Source organism: Charadrius vociferus, unplaced genomic scaffold, assembly GCF_000708025.1.
Source record: "Charadrius vociferus isolate BGI_N301 unplaced genomic scaffold, ASM70802v2 scaffold7, whole genome shotgun sequence".
NCBI classification, from domain to species: domain Eukaryota; kingdom Metazoa; phylum Chordata; class Aves; order Charadriiformes; family Charadriidae; genus Charadrius; species Charadrius vociferus.
Window position 1 is genome coordinate 4,209,581 of NW_009649308.1, and position 22,155 is coordinate 4,231,735.

Consider the following 22,155-nt stretch of genomic DNA (forward strand, 5'->3'; position numbering starts at 1 on the left):
ACGACCAGTGAGATCTTTGCATTTTAAACTTTTTCACCCAAGTGGAACTGCCTCAAACTTCTGTCAGCGAAGCTCTGGCCATTTCTGTGCATTTCCACTCCACATTATTAATTCCACTTATTTATGTATATCCATTTTTTTTATTACTGCAATCCATTTAAGCCTATTGCATTTCTGCCTCCTTTCCAGTAATTATAAAACCGACCGAGTTCAGGATGCTGGCGAGAAAGGCCCTACAGAGCTACACCACACCTGGTGGGAGAGTGTAAGGGTTTGTTTTTAAAACGTTGCCCAATGCGATAACAAACAAGGTTTGGTGAGAGAGCTACCAAGTTAAGACGGCTGTGAAGAAGTAGAAGTTCTTGTGGCTTTTTTTTGTTGCTTATTTTTTGGTTTTGGGTCCCTCCACCCCATCCGTCTAAATATTCACATACTAAGCTTAGAAGGAATGGCATGACATGGAGTAGGATCAATGGTGAGTGCAAGGATCTGTTCTTACCAGAAAAGCAAGCAGGAGCTGATCTTAAATGATGTCAACCTCCCACTTATTAGGGGGAGAAAGTAATTCCCAGCCAAGCACACACCTGCACTCACCTTGTTCAAATTTTGGTAGGGAACAGCATATGAAGAGCAGAGAGAGGAAACTGAACTATACAAAATGAGCCCCAGGAAACTCAGAGTTCCAGGGGGATTGTGAATGCTGCAGGCATCAGAGGAGGAGCACTCTCAGTACAGTAGGAGAAATTAGCATCAATGGAACAGATATGCTATACAAGTAGGTAAGATACTGGACCGCATACACTAACATCCTTTCCTTAAAACAAAAACCTGGTGTGTGTGAAGAATAATTCTGTCTCATCTTACTGAAAAGAAAAACAAGGCCCAAACGTTGTTTTACTGGTGAAAGACAGCTGCCCTTAGTCCTGGCTTCCTCAGAAAAGAGCTTTCTCAGGGTGGTTAACAGGATTCACCCCAGAGAATACGAAGCTCTTCCTCTTGCATATGTGCATGTCCCAAGTCTAGTCCTACTGGGCACCTCCATGAAAGCTGGAGCGTGGACATCAAAAGCCGTTCTGTAGTCCAGGCAAGAACAAGAAAACACATATTGTTTTCAATAGCCAACTAACACTTGGTGCAAGGTGTCTCTGCCAAAGCCCACCCAGAAACACTCCTACAGACTGCAAGGGGCTTCAGAACCCACATTCACGTGCTTTGGATAGCAACCAAAACAAAAGCCTTCACTTTTTCCAGAATATGCAGACTTTCAGTGCTGGCTGCTGCTTTCACTTTGATCACTATCCTTTTTATTATTTACGTGGTATTCATCAGGATATATTTCCCAAAGTATCCATCTTTTAATATGAATGATGTTCAGCCGAGGTGAAGAGACTTTGTTAATAGACAAGATTATACCTTTGATTTTACAGGAGTTCTTGTGGTACGTGTATGCACAGGAAGGGAAACCTGACGGGGATCATCCTGCTAATTCCACTTCTCTAGAGGTCTGGTGGGTCTCACACACAGAGGAGGTGCAATACATGCAGATTTCCAAAGGCAGTGATACCACTCCTTCAAATCATTACAGCATGCAAGATCACAGCAATCTAACACTTACACAGCAAAGTCATTGCTACAGGGCAAATCCATATTTTTATGTAGAGTCTTTCTGAGGTCTAGGATGAATTCTATGACCTAGAGTGAATAAAACTTTTTACAGATCAGAATAAGGTGATTTGGAAGAGGAGCAGTAAGAAAATGAAGGCATTACAGCAAAGAGACAGCTCTTTCAGGTGCACTGAATAAGCTACAAGATTTTTAACATTCTCCCTCCTCATTCCTCAGCTTTGAAAATGAACTTCAGAAATGCAAATCAGGAGCACATGCAGGTGCAAAAACTCTACCTTCTGCAGAGCAGCACAGGGGAAAGGACTGGTACCGGGCCAACGCAATAGCTTGCCAACAGTGCTACAAATCTGAGCATCTCTTCCTGAAGACTGACAAAACTGCATGTACAGTTATGTCAGAGAAGAGCAAGAGCCCCATCCCAGAGAGCTCTGTGGCCCTGTGATGCACTTTAGAGTAAATCCAAGAACTTGAATTAAACTGAAGTCTCTTTGCAAGAAAATTAGAAGTTTCATTCATCAACACTAAAAAATATTTCTGTTTGCTGTTCCAAACAGCAGGGCTGGCCAACTGATCCCCTGACTCTCTTTCACTTGGGCTAGCAAGCGATTCACACTCCATTATTTCTCAGCAGAATACACATTTTTCACAACAGGTAACACACCACAAGATGTCAGTCACAAAATCAAAAAAAGAAACTGGAAAGCTAGAGAGAAACAGTTCAGGTGAGATCAGCTTGGCACAAGCCACAGCATCATCTGGCAGCCACAGCAACTGTGCAAAATAACAATATTAAAAATATAGCAAATTTTACAAAAACAAATCCTGCTTACACTATCCCCTCTTTATAAACACCCTTGGTGAAGGAATCAGCTTTTCAGTGGCAATTATTTCTCCTGGAGTGAACAGACTAGAAGGGTCATCTTTGCTTCGCTTTGTTCACTGTAACCTGTATTTAGCATGAAGGTGTAGTTTTCTTTCCCTCTCCTTTTTTCTTTCAAAAATTCCATTTAAACATAGATCAATGTGAAGTAATCTCTGTAAAAACACTACCTATTGATATTCAGTTAAAACGAGACATTTCCTCATTGTCCCATGGCAGCAAGTCATCAAAGCTTATTACACTGCATACATCTGATGGAGCAAATATTTACACCCAGGAGTTCATTATAGTGCAATTAAACTGCTTAATTATAACTGACATAAATGACTATAGTAACTTCAGAGGGGAGGTAATATTTATGTATCGCAACTTTTTCCAGATATTTAGAAATGTGTAATAAAAAGGCAGAAAATAATAATAATAAAAAATAAATCAAGCCAACCTTGTGTGGTTCATGTCATCTTCATCACTACTGCCAGCTTCGTCACTGGATGAGGAATAGTCTGCTGCTTTTAAGAATGAGCTGGCACCGTCCCTCCCCTTGGCAAAGGAGCCTGGATTCTGAGTAAAGAACACGCAGATGTTTTTTTTCTCATGGAAGAACCCATCGCTAAACAGCATGTGCAGTATTTTACTGTCCCAGCAAATATAGTGATTGTCACTTCCACACCAAAAAAAGCTTTATTGGGAAGCTGATGTTTTTGTTAGTCTATCGTAAGTGGGTATTTCATACAGGAAAGTGACCTAAGCCAAAATACCTGATTTCCCTAAAAGCTGACTAACTTTAGTCAGTATGTTATTTTGGATCTCAAGTATTCATGATTCAATCTTCACACTTTGCAGGAGCACAGAAGTACTTCCTTTTTCACACAAGAAAAGGAGCGCTCCGTGCCAGGACTAAAGGATTGCATCGGCTTGAGTTTTGCTCCAGCCCTGGAGTACGCTGAGGCTTGCAGATGTGGAGCACCTTTGGGTACAGCCCAGGTACGGAGCACCTTTGGGCTGGAAAGACAACACCAACACAGCCATGGCTCACACCCAGAGGGCAGGCAGACACCCCAATCCGACCGGAACTCGTATATAGGCCTCCCGCATCACTGGCAATGGCCTGAACACAGAGTCTTCTTCACACCCCCGGTCCCTGACAAGCCAGGAGGGGCTGGGGACTCCGGTAAGCTGCAGAGGTCCCCCGCTGCCCCGCTCTGCATCCCCTGGAGCCACCCAGGCCTGCCTGCCAGGTTTTAAAATGCCAGGCATCCCGCAAACTTTTAAAATGCCAAGCATGCCACATATGAGCTGTTGCACAAAGCACCATGAGCTCCAGTTGTCTGACAGACACTCCCAAAAAAACCTCACCAGCAGAGAAACGTCTCAGTAAGTAAGACAGAGAAGTAGCAATCATCCTTTCCATCAGTGGCACGTCAGCGAAAGGCAAGCCAAGACAGTCTTGAGCGTGTCACAGCCTGGTAGCACATATGCCAGGCAGTTACACACTGGATATTTCCACAAGCCACAGGTATGGTCTTGACTTCTGGGTTGCATGACAAGTGATCAACGACTTCCTGAAATATCAAAGACACCCCCTTCCTTGCCAAAAATTTATGATCAGGCAGGTTGAGGAAAACGGAACTCTCTGCCGCTGACCCGAGCTAGACACAAGTCACACCTGGACCGAAAGCTGATGAGACACACTAATGCAGCAGTGAGCCCGAGCCAGCCCCATGCAGCCCCTCAGACGGACCCATTCGCGAGCAAACGCAAGTGCCAAGAGAGGAGCTGCCTGCATAGACATGCCCTCAGCGAAAACCATGATCAAATCAAAAATATCTGTGGATTTTAAAGAACCTACTGCAACCTGGCCTGGATGAGAAACTTTTTCAGACTTCTTATGCAGCTGGAAGTGGTTCTGCGACAAAGCGTTCTCTGCCTTGGCTGGTCCTGGATTCCCTGGGAAGGGAAGAAAAAAAAAAAAAGTTTCTTTTTTTAAATGCATGTGCAGCAGAGTGAGAGACCAGTAAGACAAGCACATACAGTTACCACCCAAAGCAGACACAGCTTCTGCTGACAAACTTCTTTTTTTCTCTTTGTTGCAAAGGGAAATCTTTTTGCTTGTTTCCCAATGTTTCTGATGCCTCGATATTATGTATATAATTCAATACTGGTGCAGTTGACTGCTGCAGGAGTAAGACAAGCAGACCAAAACCTTGACAACACGCGCCCACTGTGCACCAGCAACAGTTCCATGGACTGGAGGGCAGCGTGCGAGGGAAAAGAGCGAGGGCATGCCAATCCCTTCCTCTGATCCTCTTCTTGAGGGGAGAGAGCTCACCATATGATCAACTCCTGGGTATGTTCCAGCACTGAAGTGCCACCCAGCTGTATCCCTGTGGCAGACAGGGGTCGGGCAGAGGGTACAAGAGCCTGGGTCCCTGATGCACACTTGAGCAAACAGATGTGGCGCCAAGATTTGGCCTTCGTAAAACTGTTGCACAAAAACAGCCTAAAGGACCTGATTCTCAAAACCCAACTGGGCTGGGGACAGCCAGCTGCACTGAACTCCACTCATGAGCATGGGGTCAAGCTAAAAGCAGAAGAGGATTCACCGCTTCCCATGGCAGCACAGGGGGAACTGGTTTTCAGTCCCCGCTTCCCTTGGGGCACGCGGAGTGTCCCTTCTCAGCTCCCACTTCCACTCTGCGCTGTGGGGAAGGAGATAATAACAGCCCTCGGTCTTGCAGAGGGAACTGGCCCCCTCCATGGGCCACCTCAGCATCAGGTGGCACCTCATGGCCCTCTGCCCAAGGTAAGGTGCGGGTAGTAAGGAAGCCACGGCACTATGCTTCCCTCCCAGGTGCCTTGGGGACCTACACATGCCACTGTGCTTGCACAGCTATTGAATACCCAAGCGAACAAGACTAGAGGAGTCCACCTGCGTGCGCTAATGCCATGTTAGGAGGGATCCTTGCAAGTCATTAAGTGCATCTTCCCTTTCAATGGCCCTGCTGTCCACAAAGCTACCCGGGAAGAGCAGACGCAGCCTTGGAGAGATGCAGCCTTCTGCACACAATTCCTGATACAAGTGAAGGAAGAGAAAGCAGATGTGCCCTCACCCTGTCGCTGGGACACATGAGCCAGCTCAATGTCTACCTCGTTCAGCAGTTTCTCCCATGACAATCCCACTGCTACCAACGGCACTCCTTGCAGTTTCAGGGGGTAGAATTCCAGCTCACACAAATTAGGATTGGTATTTGCTAATTTAGATAGTTTTATCACAATGGCTTCATGTATTCATGTATTTTGCAAGGCTTTTACAATACAGAATTCCTTATTGGTCAACGAGTACCTAAGCAACTCAGCAGGAGTATTAGCTTTAAAGTATTTATAGCCCTTTCCTGCCCAATTCATTATCCCTGTGGGTTTGGGAAAGCAACAAACTCTTTCTGGAACACCATATGCCAGAACTAGCTGCAATTTAATGACACTTAAGAACCCAAGGAAACAGTTTAAACCACAAGGGAGGTTTTCTATTCTTTCCATTGCTGGTGAGGTTTTCATTTCCCCTTGCCAAAATGGCACAGGAGTTACACATCATGCAGACATTGCAAAGTTGAGCTGGGCTGTTGCATGTTGAATAACAGCATAGTGACAAACAAACATAAAATGACATCAGAGCAAAAAGAAACAAAACCCAAGCAGCTTAAAGTGTGCTTTAGATTTCTCTTGAAGCAAAGCTTCCTATTCTGCGTAGTTAGTGAAAGCAAAACTGACTTGATTGTGTAAGTGTAATAAATAAGCAATTTGTTCTTCATTTATCAAGGGCTTGCAAATTAACAATGTGAGCCTCAGTTTAAAAATAAATGACCACAGCAGCTCACTGATGTGGCTTCAGAACGTTTTTAGCATCCACCCTGCTTTGAATTAGGCGTGATTCCCCATGTCCCCCATCTTTAGTAGTCAACCTGGATGCAAAGCGCTGTAACACACCACTGCTTCGCAAGGAGCTACACCAGAAATTGCCCTACAGTTGACCCACAGAAAATGCCTTTAGAAAAAAACAACAGCGGAACAGAGCTGTCCACTTCTGCTCCGTGTCCCCATCTGCCAGAATCTCGGGTCATGTCTCAGGAACCAGACTCTGTACTGCAAAGAATCTGCACAACCATGAGCAAGCCCACTGTGTTCCTACATCACTACCAGCGATACCAGGACAGCTTACAACGTTGCACCTTGCTTAAACTGAATTAGGCTATCTCTACCTTTTAACTTCTCTTGCCTTTTTTTTTTCAGTTTCACTACCTTTCTGCAGACAAAAGAATATCAGGGGAATGTTTCATAAGGTGCTGTAAAGACAGTCCTATGCTTCCTTCAGCCAGTACGTTATTAGAGTGCAGAAATATTAGTGTACAGCAACTGCTCATCTGTATCATCTTATCAGTGGGCAATGCAAAAAAGCAGCATACGGTTATGCAGAAAATGCCAATGGGCAAACATTAGAATGAATTACATCTGTATTTCTGTAATGTTGGATCTGCTGAGTTTCAATGGTGTCAATAAGTGCAACAGAACAGATTTTTTTTTCAATTCTTAATTGAGGCGATTCAAATTTTCTATTTGGAAATATATTCACAGTCACTTTTGACTCAAAAGAGGAAGTGTTTATATTTTAGGAACATGGAACCGTGAAATCCAGAGGGCTTTCAAAAGCCTATCACCAGAAGACTTCATTAAAAAAAATATCCCATTTGCAACGCAGCACTTGACACCCCGCAGAAGCCCATTTCACATGATCGGAATTTTGCACATTTTGACTAATGAATCTTTGACTTCAGAATCACCTGAGGTTGACCGGCTGCTCTGATGAGATCCCATCTCCCACTGCTTATTGCCAGGAGCGCTGCTGCTGCTGTTCAGCTTCAGAGCATGTCCCCCGGGGGATGACTGATGAGTGGTACTAAACAGAGATAAAAAGCAGATCAGACTATCTTGCATGCAGGAACACAGACTGGAACAGACCTCGTAGGCCACTGAACCGAGTTCCCTGCTGTTACTGTATGATACAATCCTCCTGAAAGACTAAAATTTTATATTCATTGCTACTCTGAGCAGGGCCACCCAGTAGTGAGAGAAGAAGATGGAGGGGACAGTTTCCCCTGGACAGCCATTCTGGGAGATTACAGAGATTCCCAAGTCATTACAGAATATCCTACTATACGTACTTCTCCCTTGGCCTCCTCAGATCTGTGTCACTCCTATTCCAAAATCTCATGGCTTTTACAAATAACGAAACCTGCTCCAGTACCCTCTTATAAGACACATCATCATCCACTTATCAGTGGAGAAAGGAACGCGTCAGACAGTAAAACAAGCTGCCAAGCTTGTGAAGTAAAGCAGTGGCTCACCCAGAAACCCGGGCTCAGAAGCCACTCACTTGTAACACGGTGGTTTACTTACACTTTTCTTTTCTGCTTTGCCTCCTACAATTCCTAAGTAGAGAGCATTTAGGGCTTGACTTCACTTGAAAGTTATTTCAGATGATGTTTCTGATTCTGGCTCATCAGAACTGCTGCACATTATTTTGTTACGTCCGCTAAATCTACTTCCCTTTCAAATCTCTCCAAGCCCAATGCCTCACAGCATTACATTCCCCAATCAGACATCCAGTGGGAGCTACCCTTTACCGCTGATCTCTCTGCATCCTTGGTCTTTTCTCCTGGAATATGAAAAAAAGCAGACTAGCCTTAAGGGCAGAGTGCCAAAATAGTCAAGATACATCTACAGATGGCATATTTTACCTGTTCGAGCTACTACAGGCACAAGCTTCACAAGCTGTAAGTGCCTGTACAGGGAGCTGGGGCCAGACCCCCACTCGCCAAAGTACCCCGGCACCTCTGAAACCAACGGTGCCGATGTAAAGCATCCGCAAGAGCATCCTGGCAGCCCTGACCAGCACCCCTCCCACCTGCCACCACCAGTGTTGACAGCCTCGGATCTCAATTAACCTGCCCCTTCAGCAGCCACTTACTCTAATGTGAAGGGAAAGTAAAGCATCGCCAAATCACAAGAAGTTAAATGACGGCACAACGTGCTGCCCGTTAACTGGGAAACGGCCGCACAACTTGCGTGCAACCCACTCGGGCATACCAAACAGGCTGAACGAAAACAACTCATTGCAGGAATTATTACAGATGGAACAGCCCTAATATATTAAAAATACTGCTTTCCAGCAGAAGACAGAACTGCCTTGCATGAAAAGGAAGAGGAAATCTACAGGAGGCTTGTTTCTCTTTAAATCAGTTAGGCCAATCAACAAAAGGAAGCTGACTTAGACACTTCAGGTTTAAGATCAGGAAGTTTGGTTAGTTTTTGTGGAGAAACTGACGCAAAAGACAAAATAATTGTAACTGCTATTAAATGAGGTATGAACCCAACATCAGTTTTGGTGACATTGTGGTTATGGGTTTGTTTTTAATAAACTGGCTTTAGTTTTCTTTTTCACTATAAATCAGAGTTAGTATAAGCATAAAATGCCTAAGAGCTTACCTTGAAAGGCATCTCTGATGGCCCGGCTGATCCCTGCTGTAAAATTTAGAGGTTGTCCTTTCTGGAACCTTAAGGATTTAATCAAATGTTTTAAGTTTGCTACTGATATTTTAGACTCAGTTAATAAACCTAATGCTTACCCTTTATCAATGCAAAAATAGGACTAACCAGCATAAATGAGTAATGCTTCAGTGGGACCTACGGAGAGGGCTTCTGTGATATCAACAGTGGAAGCTGCAAGTCAGTCGCAGGTGCTTCCAATTTGCTCCAAGCCTGTGCAATCTATCAGAGTGCAGACTGCAAGTGGTTTGCACCTTTTCTTAGAGTCACCATTATTCTTGGTCAATGTTTAAAGCAGACAGGGAAATGCATCTGCAGTCACTTAACACAGCTTTCCCTGGGTGGTGGATTACCGTTGCTACCAAAGGGCTGGAGGAAGAGACACACGCACACTCACCCCCACTAATGCAAAGTAATAAAATGAATACATGCACGCGCATACACATCCCTGCACAAATATTCTTGTACTTGCTTATAAATTTGTGTCTTCTTTCTAGATTACTGAGAGCCAGTTAACACACAAGAATTGGGATTTTCACTGAATTTCTTAAAGTCCAGAGGATGGATACTACACAGCACAGGGGATCTAAGCGGAGTGCTATTAACCACTGACAATGCCAAATACCCCGAGTTTCACGTACCTTTGGGGGTTGTTCTTCGTTTTGACTCACACTCCAGAATACGTCATCCTGCACAGGGCTGAGCGGTGTCGTCACCATATCTGACAGCGAACTGCTGTGGTACACATCCTTACTAGCCCGGAAATTTTCACACTTGAAACAAATGAAATACATGTTGAAGTGTACGTCCCTGCCTATGTAACAGGTCCCAATCTCAACAGATATCAATGGTTCTGTTTGTGAGATCAAGCTTTTAGTAAACCTACAAGAAGTACTGTGTTTGGATACAGCCCTACTCACCCTGTCCACTGTGAAGTGACTCATTTCCAGCATATTAGCATGTTAGGCACAAATATTTCAAGGTGAAGAGTAAAATAAAAAGAAAGAGTAAACACATCTATGCTGCACATGTATCTCCCCTTCTTAAATCTACAGAGATTGCTAATAGGTCACATGCAACGCGCAGCAAACGAATTAACTGAATGATGCAAAAATTACTATTGAGTAAGTGTATTTCATTCAAACCTGACCAATGCTTCCGTTTCAGAATTTAGACAGTATAATCACTGGGGGAACCCACCTCCCCTAAGTTAGATGTTGGCTTCCAAACTAGTCTTTGCAAGCCCACCATCAACCTAGAGTCAATGGAGACAAACCACCAGCACTTTCAACCCTCCAATGGTTATGATGGTACCCCGGCCTTCCTCTGTAACAGATTTTTCAATTACTTTGGAAAAAAACATTAAACTTGAGAATGAAGTAAGAAAGAGGTAAGAAACTATGCTCAGACTACACCTCATGGGTAGTCATGTCCAGGCAGTCCCATTGTGACCACCTGTGTTTCAAAGATACCAAATTAGAACATTAAGATAGCAAATGCCCTAAATCACAGGGATGGGGGGAGGAGGGGAGGAAGCAACCAAATCACTTTCTTACAAAGTCTTCATTCCAAGGGAACAACAAGTAAGCAGTGTAAAACTCAAGCTAAAATACTAAAAAAAATTTTCCTCTGATTCCTTCTGTATCTAAAAGGAAAAAAAAAAAAGAAAAAAAAAGAAAAAAAAAGGAAAAAAAAAAAAGAAAAGAAAGAAAGGTCCCTTAAGTTCTACACACTAATGATCTATTACACCTGCATTTTCCAAAAGGGAAGAAAGGCAGAGAGCTAAAAATGTCAACTGTTGTACTGATCCTCCCCAAAATGAGAAATCCTCATGGCCACAAGACCGAGCCAGGACAGACGGAACTGCTGTGCAAGCTGGGCCCATCTTGAGGGATTGCTACGCTAGAACCAATATGATGTTACAGAAATAGAAAAAAAATCTTAGAGAAATGCCTGAAGCTAAACCACTTTGTGCTTTATCTTTTCAAACCTCCCGTGCAACGCAAGACCAGGGCCCTCTGGAGACACCCACAGCTGGCAGGAACAGGTCCTGATGTCCTTCCCACATCGGGAGGAGCCCGTGCCCCGGCACGCGAACACACCTCTGCTGGGAGGCACCTCTTTTGCAAACGCACGGCAAGCCCAGCATCCCCACCACTTGCAGGCCTAAGAAAGAGGCAATCTTGGTTTGAGTCAAAGTTCAAACTTTTTTGTCCTGATGGAGTTACTGCAACTCAGATCAGAGACAGTTGCAGTTCAGTTTCCCCAAAGAATAACTCAGAAAAGTATTTTATTGATTTATCAGCCAAGTCTATAAAATTCTCCAGTTCCCCAATCTTAACAAGTAAAATACGGTAACTGAGAACTGCGCACAGCTTTTCAATAATATAATATGATTACAAACTCCCTATAACTCTACAAGACTAAATATTTCATGGGAACAATGTTCAAAATCACTTAAATATTGACAGGTAGTAATTCTAAAACTAGTTAAAGATGCCAAACATCTATTCAAACGTCCCATCACAACCTCCCAGACCAGCACGGCAAAGTTAACTGTCAAAAACCAGTCCTGAGAAGTTCAGCTAGTTAAATATTCAGGTGCTTTTGCTGCCTTTTTGGGACAATATGTTCCGTTGACTCCCTTTACAGAAAATAGCTTTTTCAGCAGTTATCTCATAATCCATGTCCTTTCATTTTATCAAAATTACTTTTTTGCCCAACATGATTGTCACTAATAACAGTTTTTATTTAACCAGAATTATTTCAACAGCAAAGTGTTCCCTTGAGATGATTCACCCTGGGTATAGGAATAGGTTTTATAGCAAGTGTATTATTATCAGAATATAGGAAGATTTTTTTTTTCCCTTGCCACTTTGTCAACAAGATACTTATATTTCATCCTAAATTCCAGCTTTTGAGTCCTGGAGAGGACCAGAAAACTATTTGTGCTTAAAAGCATGGATGAGCTTTGCTGAATCATGATATGAGTGACCCGGTGAATCCAAACTCTGCAGATGGTACCCACAGACCTTCTTTGGGCAGACAGAGACCAGAACACCAGTTCCACACAAAGCCAAGGAAGTGACACCTGCTTTTAGGGTGATTTCTGTAGGACCTACAGGACTTTGCAGTTCCCCAGCAAACCAAAAATGTCTCAGATAACCCCCCAAAATCATAGTGTTTGATATTCCCCCTAAGTTTTACAGATAAAATAATTTGTATGGGGGGAAAAAAATAAAAAAATCATTCTAAACTACTGAGACTTGAACTTTAAAATGTTTTTATTGTAAGTAATACTGAAAGAACAGCAGCTCCTCTCATGCACAGAAAGCACTGGTAGACAAAGCGTTACCTGCTAGGTGTCTTCAAACCATAAAGGCACACCTAACAGAGCTATGGAAGAGGACCCTTTGCTCCCTGAAATTATAACATAAGGTGATATAGTACAAAATACTGACTACTAGAGTTAGTTTAAAAAGACTTAGGGGTGAGGAGTTTTAAAAAGACAGGCTGCACCGCTTTTTGGACGATGCCCAAGTTACTAATTTGAACTGAATCTACATACAGGGGGTAGATAAGGGCAACTGTTGTTACAAAACAGCATAAGGAAAAGGATTTTCTTAAACTTCTGAGCAGATCTGCTCTGGGATACTGGGTCAATCCACGACCTAATGCACAGCCAGTTCTTCTAACATCGTTAGCTTGCTTGATCTGTTTCAGTCACGTTACTCCAGACAATAGGGGACATCGAGCTGACAAATTCTACAGGAAAACCACAGAGTCAAATAAAAAATGGAGTTCATTTCAGATGTGAGCTAAATTCCTGCACTAGTCAGGCAGCAGGAGATGCTGGGCAGAGAAAGACTCAGTGACTTTGCTCAAGAAGTCCCTGTGAAATTCTGCAGGTAGTCCAGAATGGCTCATCCCACACCACCACAACCAGAGTGTCAGATCTGCGACCACACTGCAGCAAACACAAAACAGGTACAAAACAGGTGGAAATGACACATTCTGATCTGGTAATATCTCACAGTTCCCTTACCAGACAGACAGGATACAAGACACTGAGAAATCACGCTCCCTGCACCTCAGGGGCTGTGTTAAAATTTCCAGTGAAATAATTCTGAGAGAGATTTGGGGAACCAGGATGTGCCACAAAATCTCACAGAATACAATCGTTTAAAATAAGAAGTCATTTTTGTCTGAGCAGAGCAGCGATGACAGACGATCCCTCTCTGACAAACCTGGCTGGAAGTTCTTCAGCACAGACATCTGTGATGAATTCAGCTTGCATTTTAACTCCGCAGTTCACTTTTATTTTAAATCAACAAGGCACCCGTGTATTGAACTTCACAAGTATATTGCTGTGAGTCTTTTAATCTCCAGGTGACTAACTAGCCCATCACTCATATTGCCTCAACACTTCATACAGTTGATGCAGGCAGCATATCCAAGCATGCTGCTATTAGCATCAACAGCTGCTGCCAACCAGCAAAAAGAAACACAGCCCTTCAGAGGACTTATAAATTACCCATCAAAGTTCATCTGGTCTCCGTGCTAACACAGCGGGTGAGAGTACAGATTGGCTTCTCCCTGTCCCCACGGTCTCTATCAGCTGGAGCACTGGTGGGTGAGTGGGTAACAGGGCAGCTACCAGCAGGGAGTGAAATCACACGGTAACAACTGTATATCGCTTGCTGCTATTATCCTTAAGTAACACCATCACTTTAAATACCATAAAGTTTTTTATAGTGTAGTTCCCATCAGGTGAAAGAGGTTGGTAAATACTGCTTCATTCCTCACCACTCACCCCAGCAGCTGGGAGAGGTACTACCAGAGACGCATCGACCCGGTGCACAGGAATGAAGTGACTTGTCCTAGGTGACGCAGCCAGCCTAGAAAGTAGCTCCTTTCATCCCAGGAGCGGCATTTTAACTGGGCAGGACTATCCTCTGTACAGCCACTGTGCTCCTGTAGAATCCCAATGCCCTGCAATAAACTATGGACTCTCCCACTCTTATTGCAGGGCCAAAATACTCATCTCAAGGAACCTGCCAGCCTCTACCCAAGGCTAAGCTGCAAATGTCCTTGTAGACCTTGCACCAGCTCTCCAGTGATTTGATCCTACAAGCCAGGCCATCAACTCAGGCCGCTTACAATACTCATGACTTGAAATGACAAACAGGCAACATGGAACAGATCCTCTAGAAGGTAGGCTAAGGCACATGGAGGTGATTTGAGACAGCCAGCATGGCTTCACCAAGGGCAAATCTTGCCTCACCAACCTAGTGGCCTTCTATAATAGACTGACTACATCAGTGGACAAAGGAAAAGTTACGGATGTCATCTACCTGAACTTCTTTAAGGCCTTTGACACAGTCCCCCACAACATTCTTCCCTCTACATTGGAGAGATACGGATTTGGTGGATGGACTATTCAGTGGGTAAGGAGCTCACTGGATGGTTGCATCCAGAGAGTAGTGGTCGATGGCTCAATGTCTGGATGGAGAACAGTGATGAGTCATGTCCCTCAAGGATCTGCACTGGGACCAGTACTGTTTAATATCTTCATCAATGACATAGACAGCGCGACCGAGTGCACCCTCAGGAAGTTTGTGACGACCCCAAGCAGAGTGGTGTGGTTTGCACGCCTGAGGGACGGGATGCCATTCAGAGGGAGCTGGACAAGCTCAACAAATGGGCCCATGTGAACCTCATGAGGTTCAACAAGGTCAAGCGCGTGGTCCTGCACATGGGTCAGGGCAACCCCTGTACCAATACAGGCTTGGGGATGAAGGGATTGAGAGAAGCCCTGCCAAGGAGGACTTGAGGGTACTGGTGGATGAAAAGCTGGACGTAAGCTGGTAACGTGTGTTTGCAGCGCAGAAAGCCAACTGCATCCTGGGCTGCATCAAAAGCAGTGTGGCCAGCAGGGTGAGGGAGGGGACTGTGCCCCTCTATTCCACTCTGGTGAGATCCCACCTGGACTACTGCATCCAGCTCTGGAGTCCTCAGCACAAGAAGGATATGGACCTGTTGGAGCAGGTCCAGAGGAGGGCCACAAAGATGATCAGAGGGCTGGAGCACCTCTCCTATGAGAAAAGCCTGAGAGAGCTGGGGTTGTTCACCCTGGAGAAGAGAAGACTCTGGGGAGACCTTATTGTGCTCTTTAAGTACCTCTAATGCTGAAATTTTTCAAGTCATGGACCTTCCAGGATCTATCCACAGGCAAAATCTGACTTTGCATTGGTCCTTATTGCATCTCCATGTACTTCTAGATTATTTCATAAGATCACTAACAATCTTCCTTGTGTATGTGGTCTTCAGGGATAAAAATTCCAGCTTTGGACTGGTTTTGTAGAGTGCCACGTGTATTTATGGTGCCATATAAATAATACATTGCCCAGGGACTGCAACAGTGCAGCCATTCAGGCTTTCTGTCAAACATCTAAGAGTAGTATCATGGAATCAGCAATCAGGCGCCAAGTTTATAAAAATAACTGTTATCGAACCCTGATCTGCAGTGCCTAAGTATAATTCCATGTAGAACTCAGCAGCATGTGGTGGCACTAAAAACCTCTGAGCTGGTTTGCACAGGCCTCAGTCATTTGTGCCAGGAGCAAAGGAAATCAGGTTTCTGATGTGCTGCTCTGCTTAGGAACCACCCATGCTTTCTCCTCCCCGTCTGGGGCAGCAGTACCATACCTGTACTAACATGGCTCTCTGCGGCGCGGGGGTGCAAGGGCTGGAGCTGCTGCCCGATCCCATCCTGGTGTGCGGCGTGGCTTCATGCCCCAGCACCGCTGGCCACTGGAGGGAAGGTTGGATGCTGTCACTTTTCTTTTTTTGGTCCTCGGCCTGAGAAGGAGAAAAGCAGCAGCAGGTTGCACACCGAGCCTCAGGCTTTGCCGCCCGGATGTTCTCCAACAGCACCACAGTGCGCATCAACTCCCATGGACCTCCCCCCTGGGGAGAGGTCAGCCCCGGCACAATATGAATCATTATTGCCTCTCCATTTACAACCCTTCCTTTTCCATCAAGTTTCCAAACTGCAGCAAGGAAAAGGGCCCAAGTTGCCATCTGCTGTATTCTAGACCATCCCATTTGCTGCAGGCTGGGATTTTAGCTGGGAGGAATCATCTGTCTGTATTTACTTATCTTTGACAATATGCAGCCTGTTTTGCTGCGCATTTATTACTCCCTTCTACAATTCTGGCATCATTATTACATGTTGCTTTCTACTTTAAAATGCTTTCAACACTCTATCTTTTGGTATGTTACTTGCACTATGGAAAAGACTGAGGAACATGATCTAGAAGGAAGAAAGGTCCTTTTACTTCCTGAGGGTATTGCTCATAACAAAAATCTTTACCCTATAGTTTTGACGACACTACTCTTCCCAGTTTCATTCAACATGACTAATTCCCATTGTCTAGTGTAAATCTTTAGTGTATCCTCTGATTCAGCAGCCTAGAAACAGCTCTACACAGTAAACTAGAGATTAATGCCATAAAAACACCCGGTTATCTGTGTCCGGGTGGGCATTCTTAATGGTATCTCTCACTCTATCTGGATGTTTTTGCCTATGTCAGGAAGGTAAGCATGTTCTTAACATAGCCTAGGAAACTGCTGAGGAGACGGAAAATGATTCCACTTAGTCTCACAGATCTCGATTTGGGAAAAAAAGAACACCAAAAAACCTCACAAAAAAACCCACTCTTATTAATACAAGCAATACAGCCAAATACCATGAAATTCTAGCCCCAGTGGGCTCAATTGTTATACTACTCTTGAGGTCAGATTTTCATTACTTGCAACCCCTAATAATGAAAGGGAAATTTTACCATAAGCAAGAAAGAAAATGTAAAAATTAGAGTGGTTTCACTGAGCTAGATACGATAATTTACCTACCACCTCTGTACCCAAAGGGTGCTCACGTGCAATACATTATGGTCCAGCTGCAAACTCCTGCAGCCAACACCTTGGGCTCCCAGAACAGGATGGCAGCCCCTTTCCAAGCACTGAACTAATGTGGCATCAAGCCCAAGCTACGAGTCTGGGCCCCTCAGCTCATTAGCTCTGGTGCCGGTGGGACCACAGAGAGCACAGAGCGAGCTCACATCTGCACACAGCAGGGGACATCTGCCCTGACCCGCCTGCGACAGGAAGAGTGCCATGGCAAAGACAAGGAATACCCAAGAAAGGATTCTGTGCCCCCAAAAATTAAACTTGAGGCTTTGGAGGGGTTTAGGGTTTTTGTTTGTTTGTTTTTAATGCCTCAATGCAACCATAATTCTGCAGAGTTTTTGTGTATCAATAATTGGCCCTGCAAATACCACAGAGCCCTAAGAAGTATGCAAACAAACTCACTCTTGAGTAGGCTATCTCTATCCCCGTGTAGATCTCTCCCAACAGAGAAACTGGCATCTTTTTGGCTAATAAACTGGGAAAGATCAATATCAATAAGAACAAATTCACTGAGTTATCACTGTTAAAAAGTCAGAACTATAAAGCATTTTAAAATTGTTGTGAACAATTACAACTGCTGACATAATTATGAGGTCTCAAACTTCAACCAAAAAATGCAACCCTGTACCACTAATTATGATTTTAGTGGAAGGATCTGTGACTTCCAAGAAGTTCTGAGATTAAATAAGTAAGACTGTAAAATAATTTGTCCTTAGAACTAGAGTATATTATGGTAGCCATAACGACAAGAGCCTAATGCTGTGAACCTAAAAGGCAGGCAGCACTTTATCTACAATTAGTGATATTTTATTTCACCGCTAAACTAAAAGTTAACAGTGATTGCACACTAAATTCCGTAATACATTTCATTCTGCTACAAAGGGGTCATTTACAAAACACATGCCAAAACCATAGATGAGCATTTAAGCTGACATTTTGCAGTTCTTTTGACTTCTAACTACAATGAAGTAGAAAAGAAAGTTAAATTAACTCAATAGAATTGCATTTTCTCCCCACCCACCGAAAGCCTAGCAAAGGCAAAACAGTGCTGTGGACTTTGATGTTGTGTATTTAGCAAAAGCAGCTTACTTGTCTATCCACACCTGATTTACTCCCCAGCTGGAATACGACCCAGCCCTCCACCATCAAACAAATACTGATTTCAAAAGGAGTTCATTCAGATTTCAGTAATGATTTGTTTAATCAGTCAATGCAATAAAGCCTCTGGAGCTAGGGTATTTGGGTTTTTGATGGTTAAGTTGTACTTCAAACAGAATTATTCTCTTGTTTTCACAAACTGCTACTCTAACAAGGAGCTTAATATCTTTTATTTTCCTGATTTCATACTGCTGGTTAGCTGTTTGCAGAATCTATGCAGTTATTAAAATTCATCACTTCAACAATGCTAGCAGTTTCATTTAACTGTTTATCAATATAGAAAATTTCAGCTAAGGGAACCAGTTGCAGCATGCACACACACGAAGAGGTGACCAAGAAGGCACTTGTTTAAAGACTGCAGAAGAGGTTAAGAAGCAGTGCTCTGCATTCCTCCTACGTACATGTGCATGAGCTCTCCTCATGTCTTTGCTTGGGTATTTTGGGAAGATACTTTGCCATGAATGCAGTGGCCATCACATCGACTATTCTCCTTAGACACAGCCATCCGAGGAGCTACTTGCGAGCTGCTGAGATTTTTGACTTCAACCCAGACTTTAGTAACACAACAAATGGCACCAGCTGTAGAACTGGGCTCACAAGTTGGGATTATATCAAAAGGAAAAATAAGTGTGCCAGGAATCATGAGATAACATACATTAAATGGACCTGTAGCTTTTCACAATATGATGACAGCAAGCAGAACAAGTTGGTGAGCAGAAATATCTTCAGAGTTAGCAAAAGAGAGAAATGGATTTCACACATATGTGGCTACCCCTGATCCATCAAATCTTATTTACCTAAAATCCTGCGAGACAAAGAAAAAGAAATGGCATCAAAACCTGACACCAGGGCACAGAGATCTGTGCTTGGGATCTCACGCTGTTCCGTGTCTGGGTCAATTTTGTGAACCCTAAAATCAGGCAAAGACACTGTTAAACCTCAGAGATTAATCTTAATTCTTTCCTCTTTGGAAGAGAAGGGAATGACAGTTGGTTGACCAGAAGGACCTTGTTTCTGCATTCACCAGTCAAATCCTTCTCTGAACTGAAGTAGAAGTGACAGGGCAACCTTTCCTTTCCCTTATCTTCTATATTAATGGAAACTAAAGGCTTTACTGTAGCATAAATGTGTAGTAAGACACAGTCGGTCTGTTCTCTGCTTCAGCATTACCACAGCATCATAAACTGCAAAGCACCAAAATGCTTCATTGGCCAAGACAATACCTCTTTGCTTGTGCTGCTTGATGGAGGATGCCCTGCTGAATTTGAACTCTTGGAAGGTTCCTTCTTCTTCTGCTTGTGGTCATGCTGGAGAGACAGCAGCTGTGTCTGATCTTTGGGGAGAGTTCGATGCACCCTCCTATTGTGCTGCACGTCTTCCACCTTCTGAAAGCAGAGAGGGATGAACCTTAGAGAGGACAACCAAGTTGACTGCTGGAAATACTGGCTTTTCAAAGAACAAAGTGAGCACAATTCCAGCAGGGCTGACAGAAGAGCCACAACCCTGAGCAACAGGAAGCATAAAGTGACCCCAAACACTCTGTGTTTGGCTTTTGAGACAGCACATCAGAAAACCGTATTTTTTCTTTTTACTTTTTTCTAAAAGCAGCGGGCTTTAATGAAACTCTCCATGCTTCTGTTTGATTACAAATCAGTTTGCTGCTGAAACGTTACAAAAACATTGTAGCCGAGGTGCCAGACTTGACAATGAGACTTCAGCATTAGAATTAACCTTTGCTCCATTTTTATTTGTGAAAAAGAAACGGTGCTGGTTACAACCCGAACAGAAACTGGAGATTTAAGCTTAGGCTGAGCTGATGCTGGAAGCTTTCAGAGTAAAGATATTTTAAATCAGATTGAAGTGACTGAAGACCATTTCATCAGGGGGAAACGGCAGGGACAGAAGGGGGAAAGGCAGTGTCATTGCTGTAGATAAGGAGGATGACGCAGTAACAGGTGAACTGAAAGAAGGCTGAATCTGAGAACAAAAGGCAGTAAATGCATTTAAAAAGTCCTTCTCTGGTCTGTGACTCAGAGGATGGGAACACCCTCAGGGAACTGAGAAAGACATCAGCTACAGGAACAGGGAGCTGCAAAATGCTGTCAGTAAATGCTCTTTTCATACCTGCTTCTTTTCTGATTTCCTCTGTCCATCTACTATGAACCGTTCATCTTCCACAGCCCTTTTGTCTTCTTTACACCTCTCCTCTTTCCTCTGAATGGCCTTAACCTCTGCCCACCTCTGCTCACACTCCTGCTGCCTTCGTAGCTCTTGCTCTCGCCTCTGATGCTGGAAGAGAGCCAGGGAATAACATTGCTTATTTTCCTTTACTTTTGTACCCAACAATTACTTACGCCGGTGCTCATTAATCACAAGGCCCATTTCCCGCCAGGCAGTCACTAACAGGGGCACCCGACACACTGCGCAGCAGCAGTGGACAGCCACAAGCTGCCACCGCAACGACTGCCAAACTTGAAGTGAAACCTTTGCCCTTTTGGCAGCTGAGGGCAGATCTGCCATTCATTTAAGCAGGCACGCGAGATCTCCGTGATGGCTGGCAGCTAATCTAATGACAAATGTCTTCCCGTCACTTTGAGAAGGAAGGGTTTTTCCAGAGTCCCCCCGTTTTGCTGGTGCAGCACTACGCTTCACAGATGCCAGCTCCAAAGGACTGGCACAACGCTTGAATTTCTATCAGATACCCATGAGAAGAGACACGTTAGTGATTCAGCAATGCCTCCAACACCATAGCGTGTCAGACAGCTGAAAAGGCAGCAGCTATCTTGTAACATCTTAAAGAGAAGCAGGGCCAGGACTCTGGATCAGACAGACAGACTCCAAACTGGGCAATGAACACCAGAAAGAAATCGGGATCTCTCATCCCACCTGCCTGGGCTTCCACCACCAAACAAACTCAAGCAAAATGCCCTTCCCTTTCTGCTCCCACAGCTCGGGGCAGCTTGTCGGCAGGAAAAGGACAGCGCCCATTGTGTTCAAAAGTGACACAGTTCTCTGAAGGCTAAAGACTACAATCCAGGTTGTGCCGACAATTTGACACAGCCTTCTTGCCTTTCAAAGCCTACTCTCTCCAGACGCATTTTTTATTTGTGACAAGATATAGAACAACAATGCAAGCCAGTCCCTACATCTTCCAGCCGCCTCCTCTGCTCTTTCTGCTGGTCAATCCGTTTCTGCCGCTCTGTCAGCAGCTGCTTCTTGTATTTCTCCTGGTCCTTCAGCTGCTGCTGCTGGCGATGAGGGTCAGAACGGTTTTTGTTCTCCTGCTGCAGCCTCAGAAATTCACGACGCAGAGTTGACTCCCCCGGGAGATTAACTATGGAGCTGAAACAAAGGGCAGGTTTCTACATGACTAAACATAACATTAAAGAGAATACAAGGTGCATTGGGAATTGCTTGTTGTCCTGTGTTAGCAAATGAAGATGTTCTGATAAATCTCCAGCATGTTGACTATGCATCTGCACTTACTGTGCTACGAAACAGCCTGAAGCTGATTATTGGGTCCTTCATTTGAGAGTTTCCTCCCTTTTGCAGGGGAACTAAGCAGCAGCTTATTACAGGCATCTTATACTCAGCAGTTATACTTGATAGCTACAAAACAGTTAGAGCCACCAGAGGGGATACAGGAGATGAGGGATTCAGAGCAAGTTAAGAAAGCCACTCTGGCTGAGGAAGGCTGCCTTCAATGAGAACAGCTTGGGCAGTCAAATTTTCTACTCCAGTAACAAAATTAACCTTGGTTCTCCTTCATCTTCATTCAGCTCATCATCTTCCTCCTCACTTCCACTGTAATCATAGTCCGTTTCTTCTAAAAAAAGAGAACAATAAACAAACCCCAGTGGAGAATGCTGTTATTTCAGTTATGATCTTGAACTTTGTTTCCGAGCACTCAACCTGAACTA

At 44.1% G+C, this 22,155-nt stretch overlaps 1 protein-coding gene across 1 annotated transcript in view; it reads right to left on the reverse strand.

Annotated features, from left to right (window-relative positions):
- NRK (Nik related kinase) overlaps window positions 1–22,155 on the reverse strand; it is a 99,041-nt gene that overhangs the window by 25,458 nt on the left and 51,428 nt on the right. Inside the window, exons 10-20 of the mRNA XM_009889268.1 lie at window positions 21,989–22,061; window positions 21,382–21,577; window positions 20,360–20,524; window positions 19,828–19,833; window positions 19,459–19,617; window positions 15,815–15,967; window positions 9,748–9,879; window positions 9,047–9,114; window positions 7,342–7,457; window positions 4,356–4,453; window positions 2,949–3,067 (exon numbers count right to left, since the gene is read on the reverse strand). Of these exons, the coding sequence (XP_009887570.1) occupies window positions 2,949–3,067; window positions 4,356–4,453; window positions 7,342–7,457; window positions 9,047–9,114; window positions 9,748–9,879; window positions 15,815–15,967; window positions 19,459–19,617; window positions 19,828–19,833; window positions 20,360–20,524; window positions 21,382–21,577; window positions 21,989–22,061 (1,285 nt within the window). The remainder of the gene's footprint in view (window positions 1–2,948; window positions 3,068–4,355; window positions 4,454–7,341; window positions 7,458–9,046; window positions 9,115–9,747; window positions 9,880–15,814; window positions 15,968–19,458; window positions 19,618–19,827; window positions 19,834–20,359; window positions 20,525–21,381; window positions 21,578–21,988; window positions 22,062–22,155) is intronic.